Source organism: Trachypithecus francoisi, unplaced genomic scaffold (genome assembly GCF_009764315.1).
Source record: "Trachypithecus francoisi isolate TF-2019V2 unplaced genomic scaffold, Tfra_2.0 Contig01585, whole genome shotgun sequence".
Lineage (NCBI taxonomy): Eukaryota > Metazoa > Chordata > Mammalia > Primates > Cercopithecidae > Trachypithecus > Trachypithecus francoisi.
The window spans coordinates 4270908-4296076 of NW_022681444.1; the positions used below are offsets into that span (position 1 = coordinate 4270908).

The window sequence follows — 25169 nt, forward strand, 5'->3', positions numbered from 1 at the left end:
AAGTTTATTAGTGTTGTTATAACCCTAATTAAAATGCTATGGTTATGTACAGCAGTCCAAAATCCTTAAAGTCATAATGGCGGAGTCAAAGTATCAGCTGGGTCAGCCACTTGGACACTCTAGTGGTACCCTGGAGATCTGACACTCCGCTCACATGGAATACCTGCTTTCCCATTGTAGCAGGAGCCCCCTGAAGATTGTGACCCTGCTGACTCCCCATCACCTAGCACAGAGCTTAGTCATGGTGGACGCTCGCTAGTGCCTACAGAATAGACAAATCATATAGCGAAAGTTTCTGCCCTTTCAGGAGGAACTGAGTCACTACTTGGGGTTTGGCACAGAGCAAGTAGCTAAGTATTTGTTGGACGGATGGAGGCATGGATGTTTGTATGGGTAGCTGGTTGAGAGGGTGGATGGATGGGGGATGGGTAATAGATGGGTGGGGGATGGGTAATAGATGGGTAGGGGATGGATGGGTAAGTGGAAGGATGGATGCATGCACACGTGGATATTTGTATGGGTGAATAGATGGTTGAAGGGGTGGGTGGATGGGGGACAGGTGGATAGATGGGTAGGCGGATGGACGGATGAGTGGATGCATGGGTGGATGGATACATGGATGGATGAGTGGATAAATGGATGATTTGATGAGAACAAGAAAGATACGACCTGTCCTCCTTAGCCCAACATGCAAGGTGTCCAGCCTGATCTTTCTTTCTCGCCCACACTCCAACCTGACCCACTGTCTCCCAACCTGAGCCACTATCTTCCTAACCCTGAAAATGGCCTCCATTTCCTTCATGCCATTGCTGTTTTTCAACTTCTCCCTCCCAGAATGGGCTCTCTGCTTTTCCACCTCTACACAGAGCCTGACTCTGGCCTCAGACACACACATTCCCATCCCAGCCCCAACACTTCCCCTACTGGAATCCTCTGAACTCTTTGAAGTCTCCAGAAAGTCCTTCCTGCCACACCACTCCGCCCTCCACCCGGCTGAGTTTGCATGTCTTCAGACTGCCGTGGATCCCCCACCCCTTCCTGGGCACCTGGCTCTGGGCCTGGCCTATTCTGGCCATGCAGAGCCCTGGAGAGAAATCCAAAGGCGTCTGCCTCCCGTGGCCCGGGGTTTCTCACCTTCCACGTGCATTGTCAGCCCTCTGGACTGCGGGTGCCATCATCACCGTATAACCGTGGTGCCCCCAGCCCAGGCCAGAGGCCCAGCAGCTCCGTGCTGATGAAGCAAGTGTGGAGTTGTTTTGGGAGGTGACCAGGGCAGATGAGGTTAAAGCAGGAAAGGGCTTCAAGAACAGGGAGGTCCAGGAAACCAAGCACAGAGACTGGGAGGATGAGCAGGAGCTGGGAGACCCAATGTGCCAGGCTCAAACCCCAGCTCAGACACTAAGCAGCTGTGTACCCTCTTCAAGCAGCACCTTCTCTAGCAAAGAGAGCAATGATGCCTGTCTCGCAGGGGTCTTATAGAGGAGGAGCCCATGGGCAAATAAAGCCCAGAGCCTGCTATGTGGGAAACAGTCAGTACATTATAGTAAGCAATAATAACGATAATAATAAATGTTGGATTTGGCGACCAGGAGCTGGTGACCTCAGTGAGAATGGGGGAAGGTACCTGGGACTAGCTCAAACGGTTTGATGAGCAGGTGAGAAGAGAAGGTTCCTACTGCAGACCAGGAGAGAGCCTGGCTCATAGTAGGTGCCCGGTAAATGTTAGATAAGTGGGTGAATCACCAAATCATCAAATGTATTGAATTCACTAGTGAAGGGGCAGAAAGAAGGGGGAAGAGGGTGAACCCAAAGGTCATGAAATAGTACAGGTAAAGCCCTTCACACAGTGCCTGGCGCATCATAGCTTGCAACCTCCCTGATGTCCCGTTGGCCCGGAACTTCCTGTGACTCTTCTAGCCTGGACTAGAGTCCCAAGTTCAGAGGGATGTGATGCTCCACCTCCTATCTGCACCTGACCTGTCTGTCACCAGGGAAGGTCTGGTTCCCACAGAAGCCTCAATAATCCCCATCACCTATCAGAAGTCAGAACCCCAAAGGTGGGAAACCAGTAGTCAGGTGCCAAGCCACATGGACACGGCTGCCCACCCTGTAGCAGTGTGTCTGTGTGATGTATATCTCTGGGTGTCTCTGCATCCTGGCAACCCCCACACAGCGTCTCCATCCTGCACCTCTCCCCGAACTCTAGCCTCACACAAGCAGCTGCCCCTGGACCTATCCACATGGCTGCCTAGAAGGCAACTCAGACCTAAGACATCCAGGACTGCCCTCCCCGTTCTTCCCCTGGTAGCCCCACAGACACCATGTCCTTTAGTGGCAACTCCGTCATTCCGGGTGCTCAGGCCGGGAGATCTTGGACTCATCCCCAATGCCATCCTTTCTCTTGCTTCCTCTCGGGCCCCTGTCTGCCTTTGCAAGGCTTCCCCCGCCCTCCTGGCTCTGAGCCGACACCTTCGCTGTGCTAACTTCCCAAAGCCACTCCCTGCTCCTCCCTCTAACCCGGTTTCCCCCTACAGGTGCCTAAGGAACCTGGTTAAAATGCCAGTCAGGGCCGGGTGCAGTGGCTCACACCTGTAATCCCAACACTTTGGGAGGCTGAGGTGGGTGGAACATTCGAGGTTAGGAGTTCGTAACCAGCCTGGCCAACATAGTGAAATTTCTCTCAGTAGAGAAATTTTGTATTTCTCTACTGAAAATACAAAAATTAGCCGAGTGTGGTGGTGCATGCCTGTAATCCCAGCTACTTGGGAGTCTGAGGCAGGAGAATCGCTTGAACCCAGGAGGCAGAGGTTGCAGTGAGCCAAGATCACGCCACTGCACTCTGACCTGGACCACAGAGCGAGACTGTCTCAAAAAATAAATAAAAACTTTAAAAAATAAAATGCCAATCAGATAACAGCCCCCCCCACCACAACCTTCCCAGGGTCCCTATCTCATGTGATCTGTCCCGTTTGCCCCCCAGCTCTACCTGCACTTTGTCCCCTGTCACTCATCTGCTCCAGCCACACCCCAGATATTTGGTCCCCAGGGCCCTTCTTTTTTATTTATTTATTTATTTATTTATTTATTTATTTATTTTATTTTTGATAAAGATGGATTTTGGCCATGTTGCCCAGGCTAGTCTCAAACTCCTGGGCTCAAGCAATCTACAAGCCTCGTCCTACCAAAGTGCTGGGATTACAGGGGTCAGCCACGGAGCCCGGCCTCCCCAGGGCCTTTGCACTGGGCAAGCAGTTCCTCTGCAAGGAACCACCTCCCCCAATATTGTAGATACCGCCCCCCAGGTGCCTGCTGGAATGTGTGTCTCGTTCATGCTAGTGACTGTCCCTTCTAAACCTGCAGCCCCATCTCTCTTCCCTGTCTCACTCTTCTTTGCCTTGTAGTCACCATTCGTCATAATCTGTATGAAATGGATTTATCTACGTGTTAAAATAGATCATTGTTACTGTCCTTCCGCCTATGAGAATGTCCTCCACCGATAAGAAGGAACTGGGGGTGGGGGCACTGGGAGGGGCTGACTCTGCTAGCTGCTCTAGCCCCGCCTCCAGACAGCGCTGACCCACATATAGCAGGCGGTAAAGAAATATTTGTGGGGCCTGGTGCGGTGGCTCACGCCTGTAATCCCAACGCTTTGAGAGCCCGAGGCGGGCGAGGGGATCACGAAGTCAGGAGATCGAGACCAGCCTGGCCAACATGGTGAAACCCTGTCTCTACTAAGAATACAAATATTAGCTGGGCGCGGTGGCGCGTGCCTGTAGTCCCAGCTACTGGGGAAGGTGAGGTAGGAGAATCGCTTGAACCCGGGAGGCGGAGGTTGCAGTGAGCCGAGATCGCGCCACTGCACTCCAGCCTGGGTGACGGAGCGAGACTCTGTCTCAAAAAAGAAAAAAAAAAAAAAAGACAAAAAGAAAAAGAAAAGAAAAATATTTGTGGAATCGCCAAATGTGCATGTGGGCCTCGCTGGCCAGGCTGGCCCGGGATGGCTCCCCGGGCTCCCGGCTGTGCCCGTCCCTCCCTGTCCCTGGCCCGTGACCTCCAGCCCCGGCTGGGGGCTCCCGACAGCTCTCCTGGCGCGGATCAAAGGGCCGAGGGGCCGGCGGCCCCGCACAGCTGCGTCTGCGCCCGGGCCGCAGGAAGCGCCGGGGCAGCCCTCGCTGCAGGCCCGGCCCCGACGCGGCGAGGAGGCCTGGGGAGGCCGGGAGGCTGGGAGAGGCCCCGCGAGGTCCGCAGAGCGCGCCCGCCTCGCCTCGCATTCCAGCCGCGTGATTGACGCGCGTACCGGGGCCCCAGCCCGCGGCTCCCGCCGCCGCCCGCCCGGCCCGCGGCCGCCGCATCAAAGCAGATGTTTGCAGCTGGTTTGAGTTGGATCCCCGTCAACAGGCCCTTTTTTGTCTCAAAATAAAAAACAGCTACGCCCGGAATGATAAGGACGCGGGAGGCACGTGGGGGAGATGTCAGCGAGTCCGGCAGGGAGGAGGCCAGGCTGCTCCCTCTCCAAGTGACAGGCTGACTCTAGCAGCAGCAGCCGCGACCCCCGGAGTGTCTAGGGTCCTGTCCCCTAGCTCCTGTGAACTGCAGCTCATCCTTCAGCCCGCATCATCAGAGCCCAGTCCCGCCCACAGTCATAACCTCAGCCACCACACTGAGTGCTTACTGTCCGACATGCTCTACAGCCATGCTGTCCTGGGCACCTCGCCACCAGCCTAGGAAGGAGGTGTGACACAGGGAGGTCAACACATTATGATGATTACCCGTAAGGTGGGAATTGGGATCGCCAGCTTTCAAATGGGAAAACCAGGTCAGAGAGCAGCGGTGGCTTGTCCCAAGTCAGGCAGCCAGGAAGTGGCAGAGCCCGGATTCAAACCCATTCCTTCTGTCCAGAACCAGGTTCTTAAGTATGTGTCATGTCACCTTTTCCAGGAAGTTCCCAGATAGATTCTTGGTGCTTTCTGTGCCTCTCTGCTTGCCCAGCATGCCCCAGTACCCCATCCAAGCATGTGTTCTACAGGATGAGATTCCGTCTAACTCCATGCCCTAAGTGTCTTCCATGCGCCCAGCCGAGAGTCAGCCTCCACAGGTGTTTGCTGGGTGAATGTGAAAGGGTGTAGCCGGTGGGAACAGAAGGGCTGCAGTTGCAGGACCAAACCTCGTGGTCCCCTTGGAGGCAGGAGGGTGTTCCCAGCAGTGGTTGCTGCAGGGGCCATGGGTCTTGGGCATGGAGCGGCCCTAAAGGAAACCAGCCTGGAATCTGCCTGGTCCCCAGTGCGGCGCATACCCATAAAGGGACAGACAGACAGGCAGACAGGGAGAGCACAAACCCAACAGTGCAATTACGGGGCTTCAGATAAAAATGGGAGGTGGGGAAGAGAAAGTTCCAGAGACTTAGATTGGGGAGAAGAAGACAGCACACACCTATTGAGATCCTTCCTGTGCCAGAGGCTGGGCCAAGCCTTCCCACATGGGTTAAAATCACCAGATTCTCAATTACCCAGGGAGGGACAGGTCAAACCCCCATTTGACAGAACAAGAATCTGAGGCTTGGAGAAGGGATGTGAATCACCCGGGGCTGTGCAGCTGGTGATGGAGGTGTGGGAGCCACTGAAGATGGAGTGGGGGCTGACAGAGCTCTTGAGTGAGCAGGGGAAGGAAGGCACACAGGACAGAGGGTCTGATTGGCCCCTCTTGAATCAGATGTCCAGGCCTGGTCCAATCACTTCCGGTCACAAGAATCAGTACAAACATGGTACCCCCGGGGTCTTTCCCTTGGTACAGGGGATGAGGGTGCTTTTGGGGTTGGGGACTCCCAGTCCTGCAGGAAGCATGCGTGGAACTCCACCAATACAAATTTAACAAACTGGACCCAAGTTGTGTCCTTGTGAAGGGGCTGGGGGCCGGAGGGCGAGTTCACTTACCTTGTTACGCGGTGGCAGTTTCAGACCCTTAGGAGCAAAATACCTGGCGTTTTCTTGTGCTACCTGGCTGCCCATCTCATTTCACACAAGGTTGTGCATTCATTTGACAAACACTAACCACCTCCTCCATGCCAGTAAATTAGACCCAGTGTCTGATTTCTAGGTTGGTCGGGACTTCAGACGCACAAATAACTACAGAGAGGCTGGGATTCTGGGTATCAGGGAAGGCTTCACAGAGGAGGTGACACTTGAATTGGGTCTTCAAGGATGAAGAGGAGTTTAGCAAGAAGCAAAGGAAGGGGGCAGAGAAGCCAGGCCTTGGAAGCAGATGGAATTTTAAGCACTAAGGAGGCAAGAAGGGACTTGCTATGTTCAGAGAGCAGTGAGCAGCCTGGCAGCGAGAGCCGGGTGTCACGGGGTGGGTGGGGCCTCGAGTGCCACAGCGAGGTCTTTGGGCTTATCCTGACATTTTGGGGTGCTCTTGGACATTCAGAAATGAAGGGGGTGTGTAATCTAATTTAACTTGAGGAGGCAAGACCAAACTTTGGGTGTCTCTCTCGTAACCTTCTGGTTTATCTCTGAAGAGGGAGGTAGCAGTGTCCTGGACAAAGGCTGGGAGTTGCCCCTAGGCTGTGGCAGAGGGGCTGGACGGGGTTGCCTTGAGGGGTGAAAGAGGCCCACTGAGAGTAGAGAGACCTGAGTGGAGTGTGAAGTGTGAATTATTCTGAGAACCTAAGGAAGAGCCACATAAACTGTAAAGGGCAGTGATGGGGTATGGGAATGGCACCCTCAGAGGAATGTAGGAGATCTGGACTCAGCAAGGGTGGTAAGCAGGAAGTCCGGGAAGTCCTGGAGAGTTGATAACAGTGATCATGATCGCCGTTTATTGAGCCCATCTCCTGTGCCCAGCCCTGTCAGGCAGTCTCTGTCATCATCCCCACTGGACAGTTGGGGACAGAGGCTCAAGAAAAGGGACTTGTGCAAGATTCCAGTGCCAGGAAGTGATAGAGCTGGGATTCCAGGTCCAGAGCATGCTGTCTGGACCCTCAGATCTGGGCATGAAGACCTGCTTGGAGAAGCTGGAGTGCTCCCAGAACACTAGGAAAGTCAATGTTATTGGAGGTGAAAGAATCAGCCATACTCTGTGTGTCTCTGCAGTTGTCAGTGATTTAAGTCGAGACCATCCTGGCTAACACGGTGAAACCCCGTCTCTACTAAAAAATACAAAAAATTAGCCGGGCGAGGTGGCGGGCGCCTGTAGTCCCAGCTACTCGGGAGGCTGAGGCAGGAGAATGGCATGAACCCGGGAGGCGGAGCTTGCAGTGAGCCGAGATCCCACCACTGCACTCCAGCCTTGGTGACAGAGCGAGACTCTATCTCAAAAAAAAAAAAAAAAGAGAGAAATTAATCAGATTTGTAATCCGTGTTCAAATGCTCCTGAAAAAATTGGTTTTCAGAGTTTTGTTTATTAGCCTTATGAGTTTAATAAATTGAGCATTAAACAAATAAACCCATAAAAACTCAGAGGATATGGAGCTATCTTCTCACAGCCTGGACTCTTCAAAGGAGGGACATCCCGGCCGGGCGCGGTGGCTCAAGCCTGTAATCCCAGCACTTTGGGAGGCCGAGACGGGCGGATCACGAGGTCAGGAGATCGAGACCATCCTGGCTAACACGGTGAAACCCCGTCTCTACTAAAAAAAAAATACAAAAAATTAGCCGGGCGAGATGGCGGGTGCCTGTAGTCCCAGCTCCTCGGGAGGCTGAGGCGAGAGAATGGCGTAAACCCGGGAGGCGGAGCTTGCAGTGAGCTGAGATCCGGCCACTGCACTCCAGCCTGGGCGACAGAGCGAGACTCCGTCTCAAAAAAAAAAAAAAAAAAAGGAGGGACATCCCTGAAGATGGAATTTCTTACTCCATAATATCAGATGATACCACGGAGGGGAAAAATGTGTTTGGAGGTGGGGGAGACGTGTATGGCCAGCCCCACCTTCTGGAGGCCGGGCTCATGCTAAGTAATAAGAACTTGGGGTGAATCGGGCCCCAAGTCTCAGGAACAGACAGACATGGGCATGGTACCCAGGGCCCAGGGTAAGGGCGGCTTATGAGCAAAGGCACACGGAGATGCACAGATCAGGAAGGGAGTATCTGGAATATCTGGTGACACTGCTGTGTGACCTTGAAGGAGTGATCCAGCCTCTGCACCTTTCTGTGCTCATCTGTAAAACGGGAATGGAAACAGCATCGTCCTTTGAGGGTTCTGTGAGGATTGAATGAAGTGATGCAGGTAGCTGATAACTGAGCATTATTAGTCCTCAGTAATGTTCTGAGACTGATAATGGAGCCAGGAGTGCTCTGTCCAGATCAGGCCAAACAAGCTAGAAGGGCTGGCCAGGACCCGGGGTGGTGGTGAGAAGGAGGCACAGCAGGGCCCTGTAAACCCAGTCAGTATCAGGGAGGCTGCCTCCAGGAATTGTGGAGACCCTAGCAAAGGTGAGCCACAAACGCGTTTTGGGCACACACCGAACAAAAGAAACATGGAGTACCTTCTTCATGCCAGCGTGGTGCCGAGCTCGGGCTTTCAATGCATCCAGCCCCTGCCAAAAACCCCATGGTCGGGATGATCATTCCCATTTTTTTTTAATTTTTTTAATTTTTTTTTATTTTTTGAGACGGAGTGTCTCTCTGTCACCCAGGCTGGAGTGCAGTGGCACAATCTCGGCTCACTGCAACCTCCATCTCCCGGGTTCAAGCGATTCTTCTGCCTCAGCCTCCCGAGTAGCTGGGATTAGAGGCGTGCGCCACCACGCCCGGCTGATTTTTGTATTTTTAGTAGAGACGGGGTTTCACCATGTTGGCCAGGCTGGTCTTTTTCTTTTTTTTTTTTTTTTGAGACGGAGTCTTTCTCAGTCACCCAGGCTGGAGTGCGGTGGCGCGATCTCGGCTCACTGCAAGCTCCGCCTCCCAGGTTCACGCCATTATCCTGCCTCAGCGTCCCGAGTAGCTGGGGACTACGGGTACCTGCCACTACGCCCGGCTAATTTTTTTGTATTTTTAGTAGAGATGGGGTTTCACCGTGTTAGCCAGGATGGTCTCGATCTCTTGACCTCGTGATCCGCCCATCTCAGCCTCCCAAAGTGCTGGGATTACAGGCCTGAGCCACTGCACCCGGCCCAGGCTGGTCTCAATCTCCTGACCTCGTGATCTGCCTATCTCGGCCTCCCAAAGTGCTGAGATTACAGGCGTGAGCCGCCGCGCTGGCCTGATCATTCCCATTTTATAGATGAAGAATTTGAGGCTCAGAGAGGTCAAATGCCTTGCCTAAGGCCACACAGTGAGGAAGTTATAGAGATTGTGCCCGCCACAGCCGCTGCTTTACACCAACAACTCGTTACATGTTCATGCTGAGATGCAGGCAATGTTGTCCAGCCCATTGTACAGATAAGTGAGCTGAGACAAATTACTTGCCTGGTCACCAGCTAGCAAGTGGTGGGACAAGGCATGGAACTCACGTCCATGTGATTCCAGTGCCACCTGTCTGTGGCTGGGCCTGCTTCTCAGTGGCTGGCTCCATAGTCCTCCATGGTGGGAAGCACGAAGAGAGGGGGAATGGGGACCCACAGAGAAGAGGGGACCCCGCTGGTATCCCCAGCCCCTCCCACACACGCCATTAGTCGCTCTCACCCCAGCACAGTAGACAAAGGCAGCCCCATAATTGGGAGTGAGTATTTCATGCATCCCCCCCGATGTTTTATTGGGTGGAGAGATGCTTGGAGACCAAACGGATGGCGCATGCTGTTTATAAAGTGCGTGCAGTTTGTTTTATTTCCCGAGTTTTTGCAATCTAGATAACAGATGGTGCCCTGAGTGGCTGGCGCTGCCTCCGTAATGGCGGCACCGAGCCTTTGGAGAAGTATTAATAATAGATTGTGTTGATGAGTTTGGAGAAAGTAGCAATCGACCCCCTGCTGCCAAGGCATTAGCGGCTGTTCTGAACACAGCCAGCATTGTGGCTTTGACTGCAAATGCAGGTCACCCGCCCTGCTGCCCTCTCCCCAGCCTAAGAAGGTCTCCTCTCCGGGAGTCACCCAAGGTGTGCTGACCCTGGCCTGGGACCCTGAGACCCTGGCTCTGCCATGCTAGCAGCGACATGGCCAGTGTCTGTTCACTCAGAGGCCACAGAGGTCAGGCTGCAGACCTTAGTGTGGCCACTAGGTCAGGTGGAGTGTGGGGAGGGGACAGAGGGGCAGTGGGGGTTGGGGGAGGACCACCCTCCATGTCAGAGCACCAGGTTCTACAAACCCAGGCTCCTTCCTCAGCCCCTTGGTAGAGCTGGACAGCCAGCCAGATTCCTAGGGCCTCTGCCTAAAGCTATCCCTGACAGTTGGGTAGGTTGTGCCTTGAACAAGGGGATTCAGCCAGAGGGCCAAATTAAAGCCAAAATCCAGCCCACATTCCCCTTGCAGAGCCATGCCCTGCAGGCCGGTGGGGTCCAGCATGCCCAGAGCAGAGCCTGGCCTCAGCCTCAGCTCACCCCAGGCCTTTACTCACCTACTCTGTAAACATTCACGGAGGCCCCCTTGAGGATCAGATGGGACCAGGTCCTGTCTCAGGGAACCCCAGTAAAGTTGGTAGAGTTGGGCACCAGCAGGGACATGAATTGTCATTCTGCTGTGATACCCGTGCATTGAGTTACATGCTCAGCATCCTCGAATCCTGACAACAGCCCTCAGGAAGGGCTTGACATCTCCATTTTACAGGAGTAAACTGAGGCTGGGGGAAGCTCAGGGGAGCATAGAGAAGGCCACCTCCCCCAGACTGGGGCATCAGAGAAGGTTTCCCAGAGGAGGTGGCATTGGAATTGGGCATTGCAGGATGAGTAGGAGCCTGCTGCGTAGAATAGAGGTGGGTGGCAGGGGTCGCTGGGGGTGCCCCCTGCTGAGTGCTCTGGCCAGTGCCCAGGCAGCATGCAGAGCTCAAAGCGGCCCTCCCCACTTCGCCCCAGCAGCTCACCGTGGGCGGTTCTGCTGGCAGCCCCGGGAAGGGAGGCAGGCGAGTGCCTCCCATTTATGGCCATTCTGTTCCAGAACCGATTAGTAGAGAATTGCAGCTGTAATCTGTGCCCGTGATGGCGGGCCATAAAGAGGGATGGGATGTGCACAGCGCTCCCAAGGTGGCGCCCGCAGACGTGGCCCGGGGACGCCGGGAATGAAAAATGATTTTAATTCCCTCCCAGCAGCAATAATTTGATTCTTCATAAATTTTTCCATCAAAGTGTTGTTGAGCTGAGTTCCCACAGAGCAGGACACGTGACAGGGTGGAGGAGTGTCGGGAGGAGCGGTCAGCAGACACAGCAGAGGAGGGGCCGTGCTACCTAGCCCCTCCCGCTAGTGCTGGCCAGGGCCCAGAGACCACCCCGCCGGCCCCCGCCGCCCTCGTTTGTCTGCAGTGATGATGGGAGATGGGACTACGTTGTCAAGCGGGAGCTGGATTAGGCCCAGCCTGGGAGTTGCCTCCAGCATTTACCCATGTGACTCTGAGCAAGTGACTCTGCCTCTTAGCACCTCAATTTCCTCATCTCTAAAATGGGGCTAATGTTCATTCTCTTCTTGTAGGGTTGTTGCAAGGATTAAATGCATCTCTGCACATAAGATGCTGAGAGTCGGGCTGGCACTCTGTACGTGTTCAGTGAATATCTGTTCGTGATGGAGATGCATAAGCCAAGACGGAGGCATGGGAAGGTGTTAGCCAAGCCAAAGGACAGAGGAAGATGTGTTGAAAGGCTGCCACGATGGTGCTCTGGAGAAACTGCAGGCTGTTCTTTGGGGCTGCAGCCTGGGGAAGCAGAGGGTAGAAAGGGAAGAGGCAGGATCATGAAGGGCCTTGAGTGCCAGCCTCAGGAGCTCAGATGGTCTCCTAAGGGCACTAGGGAGCCATGGAAGAGTCTGGAGCAGGGAAGCAGCTTGATCCGATTTGTATTTTAGAAAGATCCCCTGGCTCCTGTGTGTATGACGGCTCCTGTGTGGGCTGTGGTTTGAAAGATTGAAGGGGCCAGGAGCCCAGAGAGGGGACCAGGCAATTGCTCAGGCAGGAGAGGAGGGGCCCAGGCTGGGCAGTGGGTTGGGCAGGGAATTGGCTGGATGTGTTGGTGAGGGAGGATCAGAGGAGAGGCAGACCAGGGAGCTGAGGGAGAAAGGATCCTTTCCAGACAGGGGCTGATCTGGCCCCCAGGGAAAGTTTGGGTGGAGCCTGCACACTGCCCTCTAGTGGCCACCGTGGCTCTGAGCTGGAAGGGCCCTGAGCTGCCATGCCTGGGACAGGTGACTCTAGGTAGGATGCCAACACTAACCCCAGGGCCTCTGGGGGCCTGTGGGCAGAATAGGGCTGCAGGGCCCTTCTACTGTCTGGCCCAGTGCCCAAGGAGGGCCTCTCCCTCCCACCTGGGCCTGAGGGTCAGGGCGGCAAGAGGGAGAGGCCCTCGAGGGGCGTGGCCCCTGGGAGGGACTTGTGAGTGCAGCCAACACACCCGCTTTGTGCATCCGCAGGCTCTTCGCGGCCAAGTGCAGCGGCTGCATGGAGAAGATCGCCCCTACGGAGTTTGTGATGCGAGCGCTGGAGTGCGTGTACCACCTGGGCTGCTTCTGCTGCTGCGTGTGTGAGCGGCAGCTACGCAAGGGCGACGAGTTTGTGCTCAAAGAGGGCCAGCTACTGTGCAAGGGTGACTACGAGAAGGAGAAGGACCTGCTCAGCTCTGTGAGCCCCGACGAGTCCGACTCCGGTGAGGCCTGGCCTGAGCTGGGGGCAGGCCTCGGGGACGGGGCTCACTGGGGTGTCCTGGCGGGGAGTCCTGGCTGGAGAAGCCACCTCCTACTTCCAGGACTTGAGCTGCGTACAGATGGTGCATGCGTATCCAGATGCACACGCGCACTGATGTGTCCACCTGCGTGCACATGACACGAACGTGCATGCTCCCAGGCACACTACCCCTGAGACCTACACATCCATACACATAAACACATGTGTGATCACATGTGTACACATAAGCACATAAAATGCACACCCGAATACCCCTACCCTGAGCATGGATACATGTACATATATGTGGAGATATGTGTTCACATATCTGGGAATGCAAAAGCCACACCCAGGTACACACACACAAGTGTACACACTTAAGCACACACACACACAGACACCGCATACTTGTGCACTAAACACCGATCCACATGGCTGCACATATATGTTTGTCCACATGCTCACATGTACTGTGGCTTGTGCTTGTGTGCACACACACCTCTTGTTCTCTGGCCCACCCCCCTTGCCCTCTCTGTTTTGATGGCCCCCCCTCCAACCCGCAGCCCAGCGCCACAGGGGTCTTCACCAGCACCCGGGCTACAGGCTGGGGATGCCTGAGAGGCAGGGATCTGATGTGCCCTCCCCTCCTCAGCCCCCTGGAGCCTTCAGCAGTGGGAAGCAAACAGCCCCAAGCCAGCCTCTGTTTCCCAGCTGAGGGGAGGGGACTGAGGCCTCTGTGCTAGAGGGGAAGACCCCATTTCCCAGGGTGAAGGACCCTCCCTACTCTGCTCTAGCCCCCAAAAGGACAAGGCCAGTTTGAAGCCCTCCTGGCAGACAGGGCAAGCCCAACCAGGAGTGAGCCTTAAGGAGGGAAAGGCCAGGAGGTGGCTTTGGCCCTTGTCCCTGGGAACAGTGGGGAAGGACTGGAACAGGGGGCATGGAGAGGAGGTGTCCTGGTCTGCCAGGCCCCATGGGTAACCTGGAGCCCTCTGGCAACAGGATCTGCCACATGGAAAGGGTTTTCCATGGCCAGGGCCTGCGTGGAGGCAGCGAGCCCACCACCATCTGTCCCTACCCATCCCTGGGCAGGGCACCGCTGCAGCCAGCCCCATGGCTCCTGAGGAAGAGCAGAGGCTGGCCAGGCCCAGCAGAGGGGGTCTCAGTGGGAGCAGATCACCCTTCTCACACTCCAAGGAGAACAGGAAGACCAGCCTGGGTGGGGGCAGTGGGAGGCCCAGTGGTGGCTGGGGAGGCTTGGCCATCCATCTGGGGCTGCTGACATTTCTGAGACCCAAACCTGGGGCAGGGAAGTGCCGTGTGTGTGTGGTGGGTGTGGCTGTAGCGCTGGTTGAAGTGCATATGCTTCCGCACACTGTCTGTGTCTGTCCAGATACATGCATGCCTGTACGTTCCTGCCTGTGAGCATGGGCCCATGTGTGTGAATACGCCTGTGAGTTGCATGCGCAAGGCCTTTGTGGGCCCATGTGCATGTGCCAGCGGGTGAGTGTGCATCTTGAGTGTGCGCGTGCATACGCCGTGGTCACTGGCACTCTTGTGTGAATATCTGCGGCGCATGTCTTTGCTTGCACACTTTCGTGTGTGTCCACACAGCCATGTGCATAACCATGTGTACTCGCAGGGTAGAGCAGGCAGGAGACGAGGGCCCAGGCGAGGCAGGGCCTGTGGGCCAGGGGAGGGAAGGAGACCTTATCCTGGGGCCACTGGGGAGCCATGGCAGGTATCAACAGAGGGGACAGGCTCCTGTTGGGCAGCAGGTTGCCTAAGGGGACAAGGCTGAGGCCCGGGCTGCCCCTGCCCCTTCCTCACAGGCCGGATTGTGTCCCCCACAGTGAAGAGCGAGGATGAAGATGGGGACATGAAGCCGGCCAAGGGGCAGGGCAGCCAGAGCAAGGGCAGCGGGGATGACGGGAAGGACCCGCGGAGGCCCAAGCGACCCCGGACCATCCTCACCACGCAGCAGCGAAGAGCCTTCAAGGCTTCCTTCGAGGTCTCGTCCAAGCCTTGCCGAAAGGTGAGGGGCGGCCGGGGGGCAGGGCTGAGGCTGGTGCCCACACACCCACTGCCTTTCTGGAGACCACCCCCTGCTCCTGCTGGGGGCAGGGACATCCCTCCATCCTCCATCTCCCCCCACATCCCATCATCCCCCTAAACCCGCCATCTCCCAGCTGCTGGCCCTGGATGGCCTGACCTGATCCCCCTCTCTCTGGGCCAGGTCCGAGAGACACTGGCAGCTGAGACGGGCCTCAGTGTACGTGTGGTCCAGGTCTGGTTTCAGAACCAAAGAGCAAAGGTAAGAGGCCACCCTCTACCCCCACTGGCCCCGGGTAGGGTGGGAGTAGAGGGGGCAGCCAGAAGACTATGGTCCAGGGGGCGTAGGGCTGGCTGTGCCTGGAGGCGAGGGGCAGCACCGGCCTGAACTGCGCTATCCCTGCAGATGAAGAAGCTGGCGCGACGGCACCAGCAGCAGCAGGAGCAGCAGAACTCCCAGCGGCTGGGCCAGGGTGAGCCAGGGCCGGGACTGGGGCTGGGCCTGGGCCTGAGTGAGCTGGGACAGGGGCTGGGGCTGGGTGAGCCTGGGCCAGGGCTGGGACCAGGGCTGCACCTGTCCCCGGGCTAGGGACAGAGGGGCCTGGGGTGTTTCTTGTAACAAAACTTCTGAAAAGCCTTCCACCAAGGCCATCAGATCCCAGGAAACTTCTGCTTTAAAACCACTGAGATATAGAGAAATAGAGAAGCCATGGGGACTAGGGGACCCAGGGAGGAGAGATGGCAGAGTGGCGGCCTGGAGGGTTGGCAGAATTTCTGCAGTCAAAACAGCAACGGTCTCCTCACACTCACTGTGTGCAGACATGGGTCTCAGCCTTCAGCACACCCCATCTTGCCCTGTCCTCGCAGATCACTGCAAGGAAGGGTATCGCCAGGTCCCATTTCACAGATGAGGAAACTGAGGGACTGCCTGGGATCCCTCAGCCAGTAAGGCGCAAAGTTGGACCTCAGCCCCAAGCCTGGAGCTCAAAGCCTGTACCTTTAACAGGATGGCGCTACCCCCCTGCTGGAATTCTGCAGACAAAGCTTGTCAGGGCGTGAGGGGCCTGCTGAGTTGGGAGGGAGTAGTTTCAGGGGCATGAGTCAGGCCCCCTCATCACTGCTTTACCAAACACTGTGTTTCCATATCAGAATCTCGAGCCAGGGTTGGTCTCCTGGGCCTTCAAGGCCATGAGGGAGGAGCAGGGAGCTCCCTGGGGCTGCTGAAGCGGGCGGGAGACAGCTGCCTGCGCCTCGGTGAGAGGGAGGCTTCTGGGCAGGTGCCAGGACACCAATGGGCAGATACCCGGGCACTGGGGGCCAGCCCAGTGTCCCAGGCTGGACTGGGCTTCTAAGGACACAGCCTTAGCGCCTGCTTCTTCCTCGCTTCCCCCTCTGCCCCTCCTGGGGCTGCAGTCACTGCCTCTGGTCTCCCAGCCAGGTCCTGGACTGTGTCTCACCCCTCAGTGTTCCCAGCTACTTCCTGGACACAGCCTCCCTGAGAAGGTCCCACAGTCCCCCCAGCTCATCCCAGCCCATGCCATACCCTCCATCCTGCCTCCATCCTGCCCACATGCACATGGCATGCCCTGCTCCTCCCCACCCTTCTCTGCAAATGGCAGCACCATCCGCCCTGTCCAGCCAGGAACCAGGAGTCACCTCTGACCTTTCTCATCCCATGCTGCTGAACCGCTGAGGTGCCAAGTTGGGGAGTGAAGGCTTCTCATGTCTCTCGAACCCTCCTAGGAGCTGTCTCTTCTACAGCTACCTTGACAGAGATCCCACCCTTCCTCTGGCTTCCTCCCCCACTGGCCCCAGCCTGGGTCTCCTCCTCCAGCCTTTCTCACCCTTGTCTACCAAACCCTCCTGCGGCTACCAGCGGCCTCGGGGACCCCCACCCAGCTCAGCGCCCCAGGACTCCCCATGACCTGTGGTCCCTCTCGGCACCGACCTGTCTCCCTGGCTCTCGGCCCCGCGTGCTGCACCCTCACTTACCCGGCGGTCTGTCTCGTCCATGCATTTGCCGCCCCTCAGCCTGGCTTGCCTTCCCTGCTCTGGCCTGTTGAGCCCCTGCTAGTTCTTTAAGTCACATCGGGGTGAGGGCCCTTTCCTCCAGGAAGTCTTCCCAGGGCCTCTTTGGCCTGGGTCTGGGACCTTGGTGCTCCCAGATGCAGGGCAGCATCACTATTGCCTGTGTGGGGTCTGCCTCCTCCCTGGATCCCCTGGAGGGGCGGAGTGGTGGGAGGAAGGAAGGTGGGGAGGGGAGGCCTCTGGCTTTTGATAAACTGTGTCTGGAGGAGGAGCTGGAATGTGCACCTGGGGAAGGGGATGGGAAGTCAGTGTCCGGACAGCTTCAGCCAGAGTGGGGTGCCTGGGCAGTCAGAAGGGGGTCAGACTGGGGAGGCTGCCGGTGAAGCCGGGCCATGGGGTGTTGCTGGGAGGGCGTGGGCCAGGCCAGTGGGTGAAGGCTCACTGTGCCCCCAGAGGTCCTGTCCAGCCGCATGGAGGGCATGATGGCCTCCTACACGCCACTGGCCCCACCGCAGCAGCAGATCGTGGCCATGGAGCAGAGCCCGTATGGCAGCAGCGACCCCTTCCAGCAGGGCCTCACGCCGCCCCAAATGCCAGGTGACCACATGAACCCCTATGGTAAGCCGCCCTACCTCCGCCCGCCCACCCCAGCACAGCCCTGCCCTCTGCCAGGCCAGGCAGACCTGGGAACATAAAGCCACCTGCTGCCCCAGGGCTCAGGCAGCATGGCCAGCACAGCCCTCCTGCCTCCTGCTGACAGGAAGGGCCCCGGCCCCTCTTGGCCCACACTAGCCAGCAGGCCATCCTGTCTCTCCCTGGCCTCCAGTCACACAGCCTACAGGGCAAACAGGGCCTCCAGGAGCCCCAGCCTGCACCGCGGTCCTGACACCCCTTCTGCCCCCGCAGGGAGCGACTCCATCTTCCACGACATCGACAGCGATACCTCCTTAACCAGCCTCAGCGACTGCTTCCTCGGCTCCTCAGACGTGGGCTCCCTGCAGGCCCGCGTGGGGAACCCCATCGACCGGCTCTACTCCATGCAGAGTTCCTACTTCGCCTCCTGAGAGCCAGCCGGGCGCACGGACGCTTGGGCAGGGGCCTGGGGGGGACCGCCAGCCTCTGCGGCCAGCCTGGCCACCCCCGCCCTGCTCTCCGCACAGACTACAGACAGCCATACGGTGCCCTCCCCTCGGCCGGCAGGGCCTGACCACTGCCCGTTGGGTACAGCCAGATCGGTAGATGGGCACAGCTTGGGCAGGGGCTGTGTCCTGCCCACAGAGACCTTGTCATCCCCAGGGACCCAGAGCTCTCGACAGTCACTCGCCTCCCAGCCCCACCTTGGCCTCCATCACCTCCTCCCCATCTCTTTTTTGGGAAGCTTAAATTCTCTCTATTTTTTTAAATGTCCTCTCTGTGTCCATGGCCTTCCATGCAAGCCCCAGGACAATGGCGTCATGAGGCAGTGACCTGAGAAGCGTGTGTACCTGTGCCCCAGCAAGGGCAGGGGTGGCCTCTGGGGACAGGCCCACTGCCTGGAACCACACCCCCCCCAGCCTGAGTCTGGAGCAGCAGTGGGGAGGGGCCTGAGGGGGAGGCACTGTCAGGGGGCGGGCTCGGGGCCTGAGCCTGGGCAGGCACAAAGGGACAGAGAGCCACATGCAGACACATGCAAACTCCCAGACAAACCCAGGAAAACACACACACAGCTGTGTGGGGACACCAGAAGGGACAGGGATGCTCAGCGGGTCTGCCTTGCCTTGTCAGAAAGGGACAAGGAGGCCAGATAGGGGCAGGGGACCCCCCACTTCTTAAGAGCGATTGGAGAGGGAGGAAAGGGAGAAGAGGCGAGCTTGAAGCACTGGACCCAGTTGTATCCCAGCGTGGGCCCAGATGGGGGGCAGGGAGGGCAGCCCCAGGCCCTGCCAACTCTAGAGGTAGATGGAGCCCCCAGAACCAGGTAGCATCAGGCCAGACAGCAGAGCCTCCATGTGGTCAGGGACTTCAAAAGCACCTGCTGGGCACCCCATCTGCAATGTGGTCCTCTCCCCAGCCACTGCTGCCTCCCCTTACATACCTCCAGGGACAAGGAGCTCACTAGGTCAGCGAGCCCAAGGCAGCTGTGCCGTCCTGCATCCCAGAGCCAGGCTTCCCTGGCTCTCCCTCTTAACACTGTCCCCCTGCGGGCCTCTAGCTGTCCCTCTAAAGGTGTGGAGCAGGTATCACTTCACCTTCCCACTGATGTCAGCCGGCCAGAAGTGAGCAGGCACATCACCTCTCCTGCTGTGGCACCCTGCCTCTGTTAATGTGACCCAAAACACAATGATTTGGCCACATGACCTTAAGAGATTCAGGCTGCCCTGCTGTAACTAAATCCCTGGGCCCCACACACAAGTGACAGCTAAGCCACGTCTCTTCTCTGTGTATATGCAGGATGGGGGCACTTACTGTTTAGACTGAGGGAGGCACTGTGACCTCCTTCCTCTTCCATTCCCTCTTACTCGATTGATTCCAGCCTGTGGAATTTCTCTGCACCCTGATTGTGTGACCACTGCTCTACTCTCTCCCAGCACATCTGCCCAGTGAGGAGTTGGCACTGGGTGTCTCACCTGAGGTGTGTGGACCGCAGTGGCCTCTCCCTGTTTGACATTGGCCCATTAATCCACCCTCTTTGGGAGACACATTCCAATTGTATTTCCTGCCCCCTTCCTCCAGGGCGATTGCAGGAGATTGTGTCAGGCGCCCTGCTGGAAGCCAGGTGCACTAGGTCCATCCCCAGCCCCAGTCTGCTCAACTCTAACCCTGTCAGAGCAAGGAGGCTGGGCTGCTGGGACCTGACTGGTGAGCCCACCCTGTCCCCTGGTGACCACTGTGTCCCCTTGTTCAGGTGCTCACAACCCTGCCTTTAACTCTGAAGTCAAGCCCTAGGCCACCACTCTAAAGTCTGCCTGGTCCAACCTTTGAGCAAGTAAGGATGATGAATGTCCTTTTCTACCTTTGGGGCCCTCTGCCTGGATCTCTGGAATCCTCCAAGTTCAACCTGTTCTGTGGTTTTGCTCCCCTGTTTGCTGGGGAACTCAGTGCCCCCAGAGTGTCCTGGGCCAACCTCCTCGCCTGACATGAGGCCTCGTGTCACCCATCGGGCCCCAGCAGCTCTTACAAACAGAGCTTCTCCAAGGACCTCAGTGGATGTCCTGGTCCTTCTGCTGCCTCAGCCCACCAGGGTTCGTGCCACCATGGGTCCCTGGACGGCAGCTGCGCTGGCTTCTGGAGAGACACCCATCTTTCTCCCTTTGCACATGCACCATCTGAATCATGCCAGGGACATTCTGGGCAGATGCAGGGGCAGACACCCTACCCCTGCAGAAGACCCGGCCCTTCTCTCTCAGACCCGATAAGTTGGAAGGGACATCTCATCTGCCCCTTATTTTATAGCTGGAAACCCTGAGGCAAGCGAGGGAAAGAGGCCTGTCCAAGGTCCAGGTTAGTGACAGAGCTGAGCTGAGAACAGGGACGTTGTGCCCCATTGTCCCCTGTGGTTTGTGACTGACCCAGGTCAGGGGGTCACAAATTGTTCTTAGTAAACTTGCCAGCCGCTGGGGTCACATCTTCCCATTCTGGGGCCTCACAAGCCCCCAAATCCAGTCAGGACCCCGTGCCAGGAGCTGGTCTAGGGACAGCACACTTGTGACCCACAGACAAAGCCAGAAGGGACCTCAGAGAGCTACTCGTGCTGCAGGCACCCTGTCAGCGGTGGCTCGGGGCCCTTTGCTCTGTGCTGTGCCTTGCTGCCCACAGGCTCCCAGACACCAGCGGCCACCCCGCCCAGCCCCAGACTGTGGCACACAGATGAGCAAGTTGCAGGGCCTGCCCTTGGGGGGCCTCCTCTTCTAGGAGACTCTTCTCCGGCCCAGCCAGAGTCCAGACATGGCAGGGACCCATTTCTCAGAGAAGGGAGGCAATGTGTTCAGGGCCACCCAGCAGAAGCCTGCAGGGCCGGGCAGCCTTCTCCCACTTTATGGGAGCAGCTGCAGCCTCGGCTGGGAGCTGGGCAGGGAGTAGCCAGGACCACCCCTCACCCCTGCCATGACATGGAACCTTCATCACTAAGGGGGCTGGGGTGGGAAGAGGGAGATAACTGTGTGGTCTCCAGAGCAAAAAAGAATGAGAGGTGGGCAGGGGGAGTCTTGGCAAAAGGCCAAGTTCCACTTCCCTGCTGGGGAAGTCAAGCCGCAGAAAGAGGACAGAATCACCCCGGGTAACACAGGGCAGAGGAGGGACAAGAAGCCGGGCTCATGGCCCCAGCCAGAGTTCCTCATCCGCCTACTCTGTGACGCCTCCCAGGTACTCTGCTATCCTGGGAAACGCACAGGGAGGTCACACAGAGACACTGCTCACAAGGGTCAGACCAAGGTACCAGCACAGCCTGGAAAGAGCCTGGAGAGGGGGTTGGTGCATGTGGCTGGGCATCTTTGGAGGCCTCCCGAGGGTGGGTGAATGTGGGAAGGCCCTGGCGCTGCATCAGATGAGCAGAGCCCGGCAGGGACAAGCTTCTTCTCCTTTGGGAAGCCCTGCAGCCTCCTAGCAAGAGGCTGCCTCCCCACCGCCCCCATCTGAATGCCCTTTTCATGTCGCAGGCAGGGAGCCTCTGGAAGGAGGATTGCCTGAGGCCTGCCTGGCTCCATCCTTGAGCTCTGGGCACCACCTAGGGTGAGGGAGAGCCTGCAGCTCTAGGGCTAAGTCTGCCCTGTGGGGAAAGGGCTCCACACTCGTACGCACGCGCTCGCACACACACACTCACACCTGGATGCATGCGGAGGCTCATGGACCCACACGCAGGCACATGTGGCCTGGGGACTGGGGGAGCAGGAAAGACCACTCCAACATTTGGCCCTTGGAAGGCGCCATTGCCAATGAGCCTCTTTGCTAGATCCCCCGACCCTACCTGGGGGTCCCATGGGAGCCCAGCCCAGCCAGGTGTGGGGATGGGCCACCGGCCATTCCTGTTTTCCTTGTACAGACAGACTCTCACTGCCCACCCGCCATCCCCAGACACATTTTATTTAATAACTTGTCATTGTTAAATTATTTATTAGCGTTTACCACACCACCACCCCCACCCTGCCCTCCACTCTCGCCTTCCACCTCTTCCCACAACAGCAGAAATGGAAACAACAAAAAGATGAGACATCAGTATATTTGTAAATAAACCAACCTGTACACGCCTGTGGTGCTTCTCCTTGGTGGGCAGGGCCTGGGTGGAGGAAGGGGCTGTCCTGGGCCTGGGCCGGTCCTGCATGTGACATTAGCAGATTTGTTGATGGCCACCGGGGACAGCAGGTCAGGAGGTGGGAGGCCTTGAGGTCCCTGTTCTTGCCCAACCCTCCCGTGATTCTCTTCTCTTCCACCCTTGTCTCATCCCAGCCCCGAGCCATCTCCAACCTTGAAAGAAATGCATTCGCCCCATCTCCATTTCACTCTACCCCATTCTCCAACACTTTCATTCATTCAATCAACCAGTGTTTATGAAGGCCCCTTAAGTGCCAGCCACCAAGCTGAGAACTGGGGATTGGCTATCCCTGCTTCAAGGAGATCAACAGTGTGATATGAGTTCACTTGAGGTACAAAGAAACCCTGTTACTCAGGTACCCAACCTCGTCTGGAGGGTGGAGAATCATGGAAAGCTGCCTGGAAGAAGCTACATATTAAGCTGAGATCTGAAGTTACCTGACATTGGGGGGACTGGGAGTGAGAAGGGGTGTCTGAGAGCATTCCGGGCTTGTCCAAAACCTCAGAGGCAGGCAAAATCTTGTGAATCTCCTAAACTGCAAGAACAACAAAGTTTGAGGGCAGGGCCAGACCATTCAGGGCCTTGCTGCTGAGTAGAGAATAGATCCGATTAGATCAGGGTGACTGGATAGAAGCTGGGAGGTCGGTTGGGTCACCAGGTGAGAGGTGATGATGGCTTTGACTAGGGTGGCAACAGTGGGGAGAAAAGAGGGGGCAGATTCCAGAGATGTTGGTGAGGGAGGAGTCCAGGTGACATCTAGGTCCCTGGATCACGGAGATGGGGGCACAGCAGGCACAGGGAGTGGGGTGATGTGTGGTCTGGGCATGTGAGCTGGGGGTCTCCCAGGCATCCAAGTGGAGACATCCTGGGCCAGGGCTGGGTGTCAAAGTGACCGGACGGGATGCTGAGCACCCAGGTCTTCAACCAGGTGGCTGGCCACTGGGGCCTGGGATGGATGAGGTCCCCAGAGGAGTAAGGCATGGGAGAAGGAAGAAGCTGAAGCCAAATCCTGAGGAATCGTGAGGACTTGGGATGGGATGTAGCTGTGGGGTCTCCAGAGATGGTGGCAGGGATGGGGAGTGTGGTGGTGATGGCAGAGACTCGAGGGAATTTGGTTTTCAAGGTGTGTTCCTTGAAATTCTCAGGGTGCGTGTGCATGTGTGGACGTGTGTGTGTCTATGGAATAGCTCTGTGGACCGGTTTGCCCGGATATGTCCTGCATGAAGCTGGAGGTCTGCAGGTGACAGGCCATCGTGCATGGCTGTGTCTCCTGGCGAGGCCGCGTGTCTCTGCACCTGGAGACGCGCATCCCTGATGTGGCGGTCTGCTGGTGGGGATGTTTGCATCCCACACGGGGCGTCATTGCCTATCTTTGCATGTCTGCATCTGAGAGGCCTCTGGGCCTCCTGTCCACAGACCTGACGCCCCAGTGTTCTCTCCCTTCCACCAGCCCTCTGGTTGCTCCCTGGCCTCCTCTCCCCACACATGTGGCGCAGACCACCCAAAGGCCACCTCTCATCCCTCTGGATACCCATGGGCACCAGTGACCCCTAGGGGCAGGCCCTGCCCTGCACCGTCTTCTGGGCTCGCCATTCACAGCTGGCCCTGGGCGGTTCCAGCTGCCTCCAGAGTCTAACGACATGGAGGACCTCTGGTTCATGTCCCTATCTATACCCCGACAACCCCAAGAGGCAGGTCCCCCTGTTTCCGAGAAAACCGAGGCTCGGAAGATGAATGCGACCAGCCCAGTGCAGCAAAGCTAGCAAGGGACAGCAGAACCAGGGTTCGAACCCAGGTGCAGCTGCAAACCCATGGCCTGGCCACCATCCCAGCTGCCTCCCCAAGGCCAGACTCTCTGGCCGGGCAATCCGGTCCTCCAGATCAGGCCCAGGGCCCCGGGAACAAGGAAACTCCTACCTTCAGAATGCTTCACTGAGGCTCAGAGAAATCAAGTCGCTCAGCCCAGACTGCACAGCACAGAGGCAGGATTAATGAGGCTTCCTGTCCAAGCCACAGGCCCGGCCCATGTGAGGAGCCCTCTAAGCTCCACCCTCGCCCATAATGGGCTGACAGCTCTCTTGCCTATAGCAACCATTTAAAATCCTGTCACTGAAAAATGTGGGGTGAGGGGTGAAGGGTGAAGGGGAGGAGCTGTGCTAATCCGTCTTTCCCTTGTCACCTGCCTGTCTTCTTCCCCTAGCCCAGAAGGTAAAGGCATGGATTGGTAGAGAAAATGTATGCTGAGTCCCGGGGAATAAGCGGTCACCCTCTGAACCCCCTTTCTGGGAGCAGATTTTTAATTTTGACCCTGTCACCCAGGCTGGAGTGAGGTGGTACAATCATAGCTCACTCTAAACTTCAGACTCCTGGGCTCAAGCAATCCTCCAACCCAAGCCTCCTGAGTAGCTGGAGCTACATCACCATGCCCAGTTAATTTTTGAAGTTTTTCTGTGGACTTGAAGTCTATGTTGCCTACACTGCTCCTGAACTCCTTGTCTCAAGCAACTTTCTTGCCTTGGCTTCCCAAAGCACTGGGATTATAGGAGAGAGCCACTGTGCCCAGCCCAGGGGCCAATGTTAAACAGGACGGGCACTAGTGGAATGCCTGCCCCTGCCAGTCTCAGACTTTGGCCCACTGGCCCTCACAACTCAGCTCCTAGCCCATTGTACAGATAAGAAAACTGAGGCTTGGAGAGTAACTTGTTCCGGAATGATTCCTCCCAGGAATTTGGGGTTGGAGGTTTAGGCCATGGATCCTGTGGAGTTGAGAAAGGAGAGATCCCAGGCAAGGAACATCGTTCTGAGGTACCCTACAAAACTTATCTTCAATGACTCTGAGAGCCCCTAGTCCTGCCTCTGGAACCCCTCACTGCTGCCAGCCCCTGTCGCACATCCCAGATTGGAGAAGGTGAGGTATGTGCAGCAGCTGTACAGATTGACAATCAGCCTGGACAGATGGGCATGTGGGGAATGGTCAGGAGGAGGGCCACCACATAGGGCCATGCAATCCCTAACACCATGTAAGTGGCACCCCAGATACAGGCAGTGCAGTGGCAGGTCAATGCCTGGCCTGCAGGGTG

The 25169-nt window shown here is 57.0% G+C and overlaps 1 protein-coding gene across 1 annotated transcript in view; it reads left to right on the plus strand.

Annotated features, from left to right (window-relative positions):
- The window catches only part of LMX1B (LIM homeobox transcription factor 1 beta), an 88680-nt gene extending 66656 nt beyond the window's left edge, over positions 1–22024 (plus strand). The window contains exons 3-8 of the mRNA XM_033191285.1: positions 12476–12708; positions 14576–14757; positions 14959–15036; positions 15181–15247; positions 17256–17399; positions 17709–22024. Of these exons, the coding sequence (XP_033047176.1) occupies positions 12476–12708; positions 14576–14757; positions 14959–15036; positions 15181–15247; positions 17256–17399; positions 17709–17866 (862 nt within the window). The 3' untranslated portion in view covers positions 17867–22024. The remainder of the gene's footprint in view (positions 1–12475; positions 12709–14575; positions 14758–14958; positions 15037–15180; positions 15248–17255; positions 17400–17708) is intronic.
- Positions 22025–25169: the final 3145 nt, after the last annotated feature.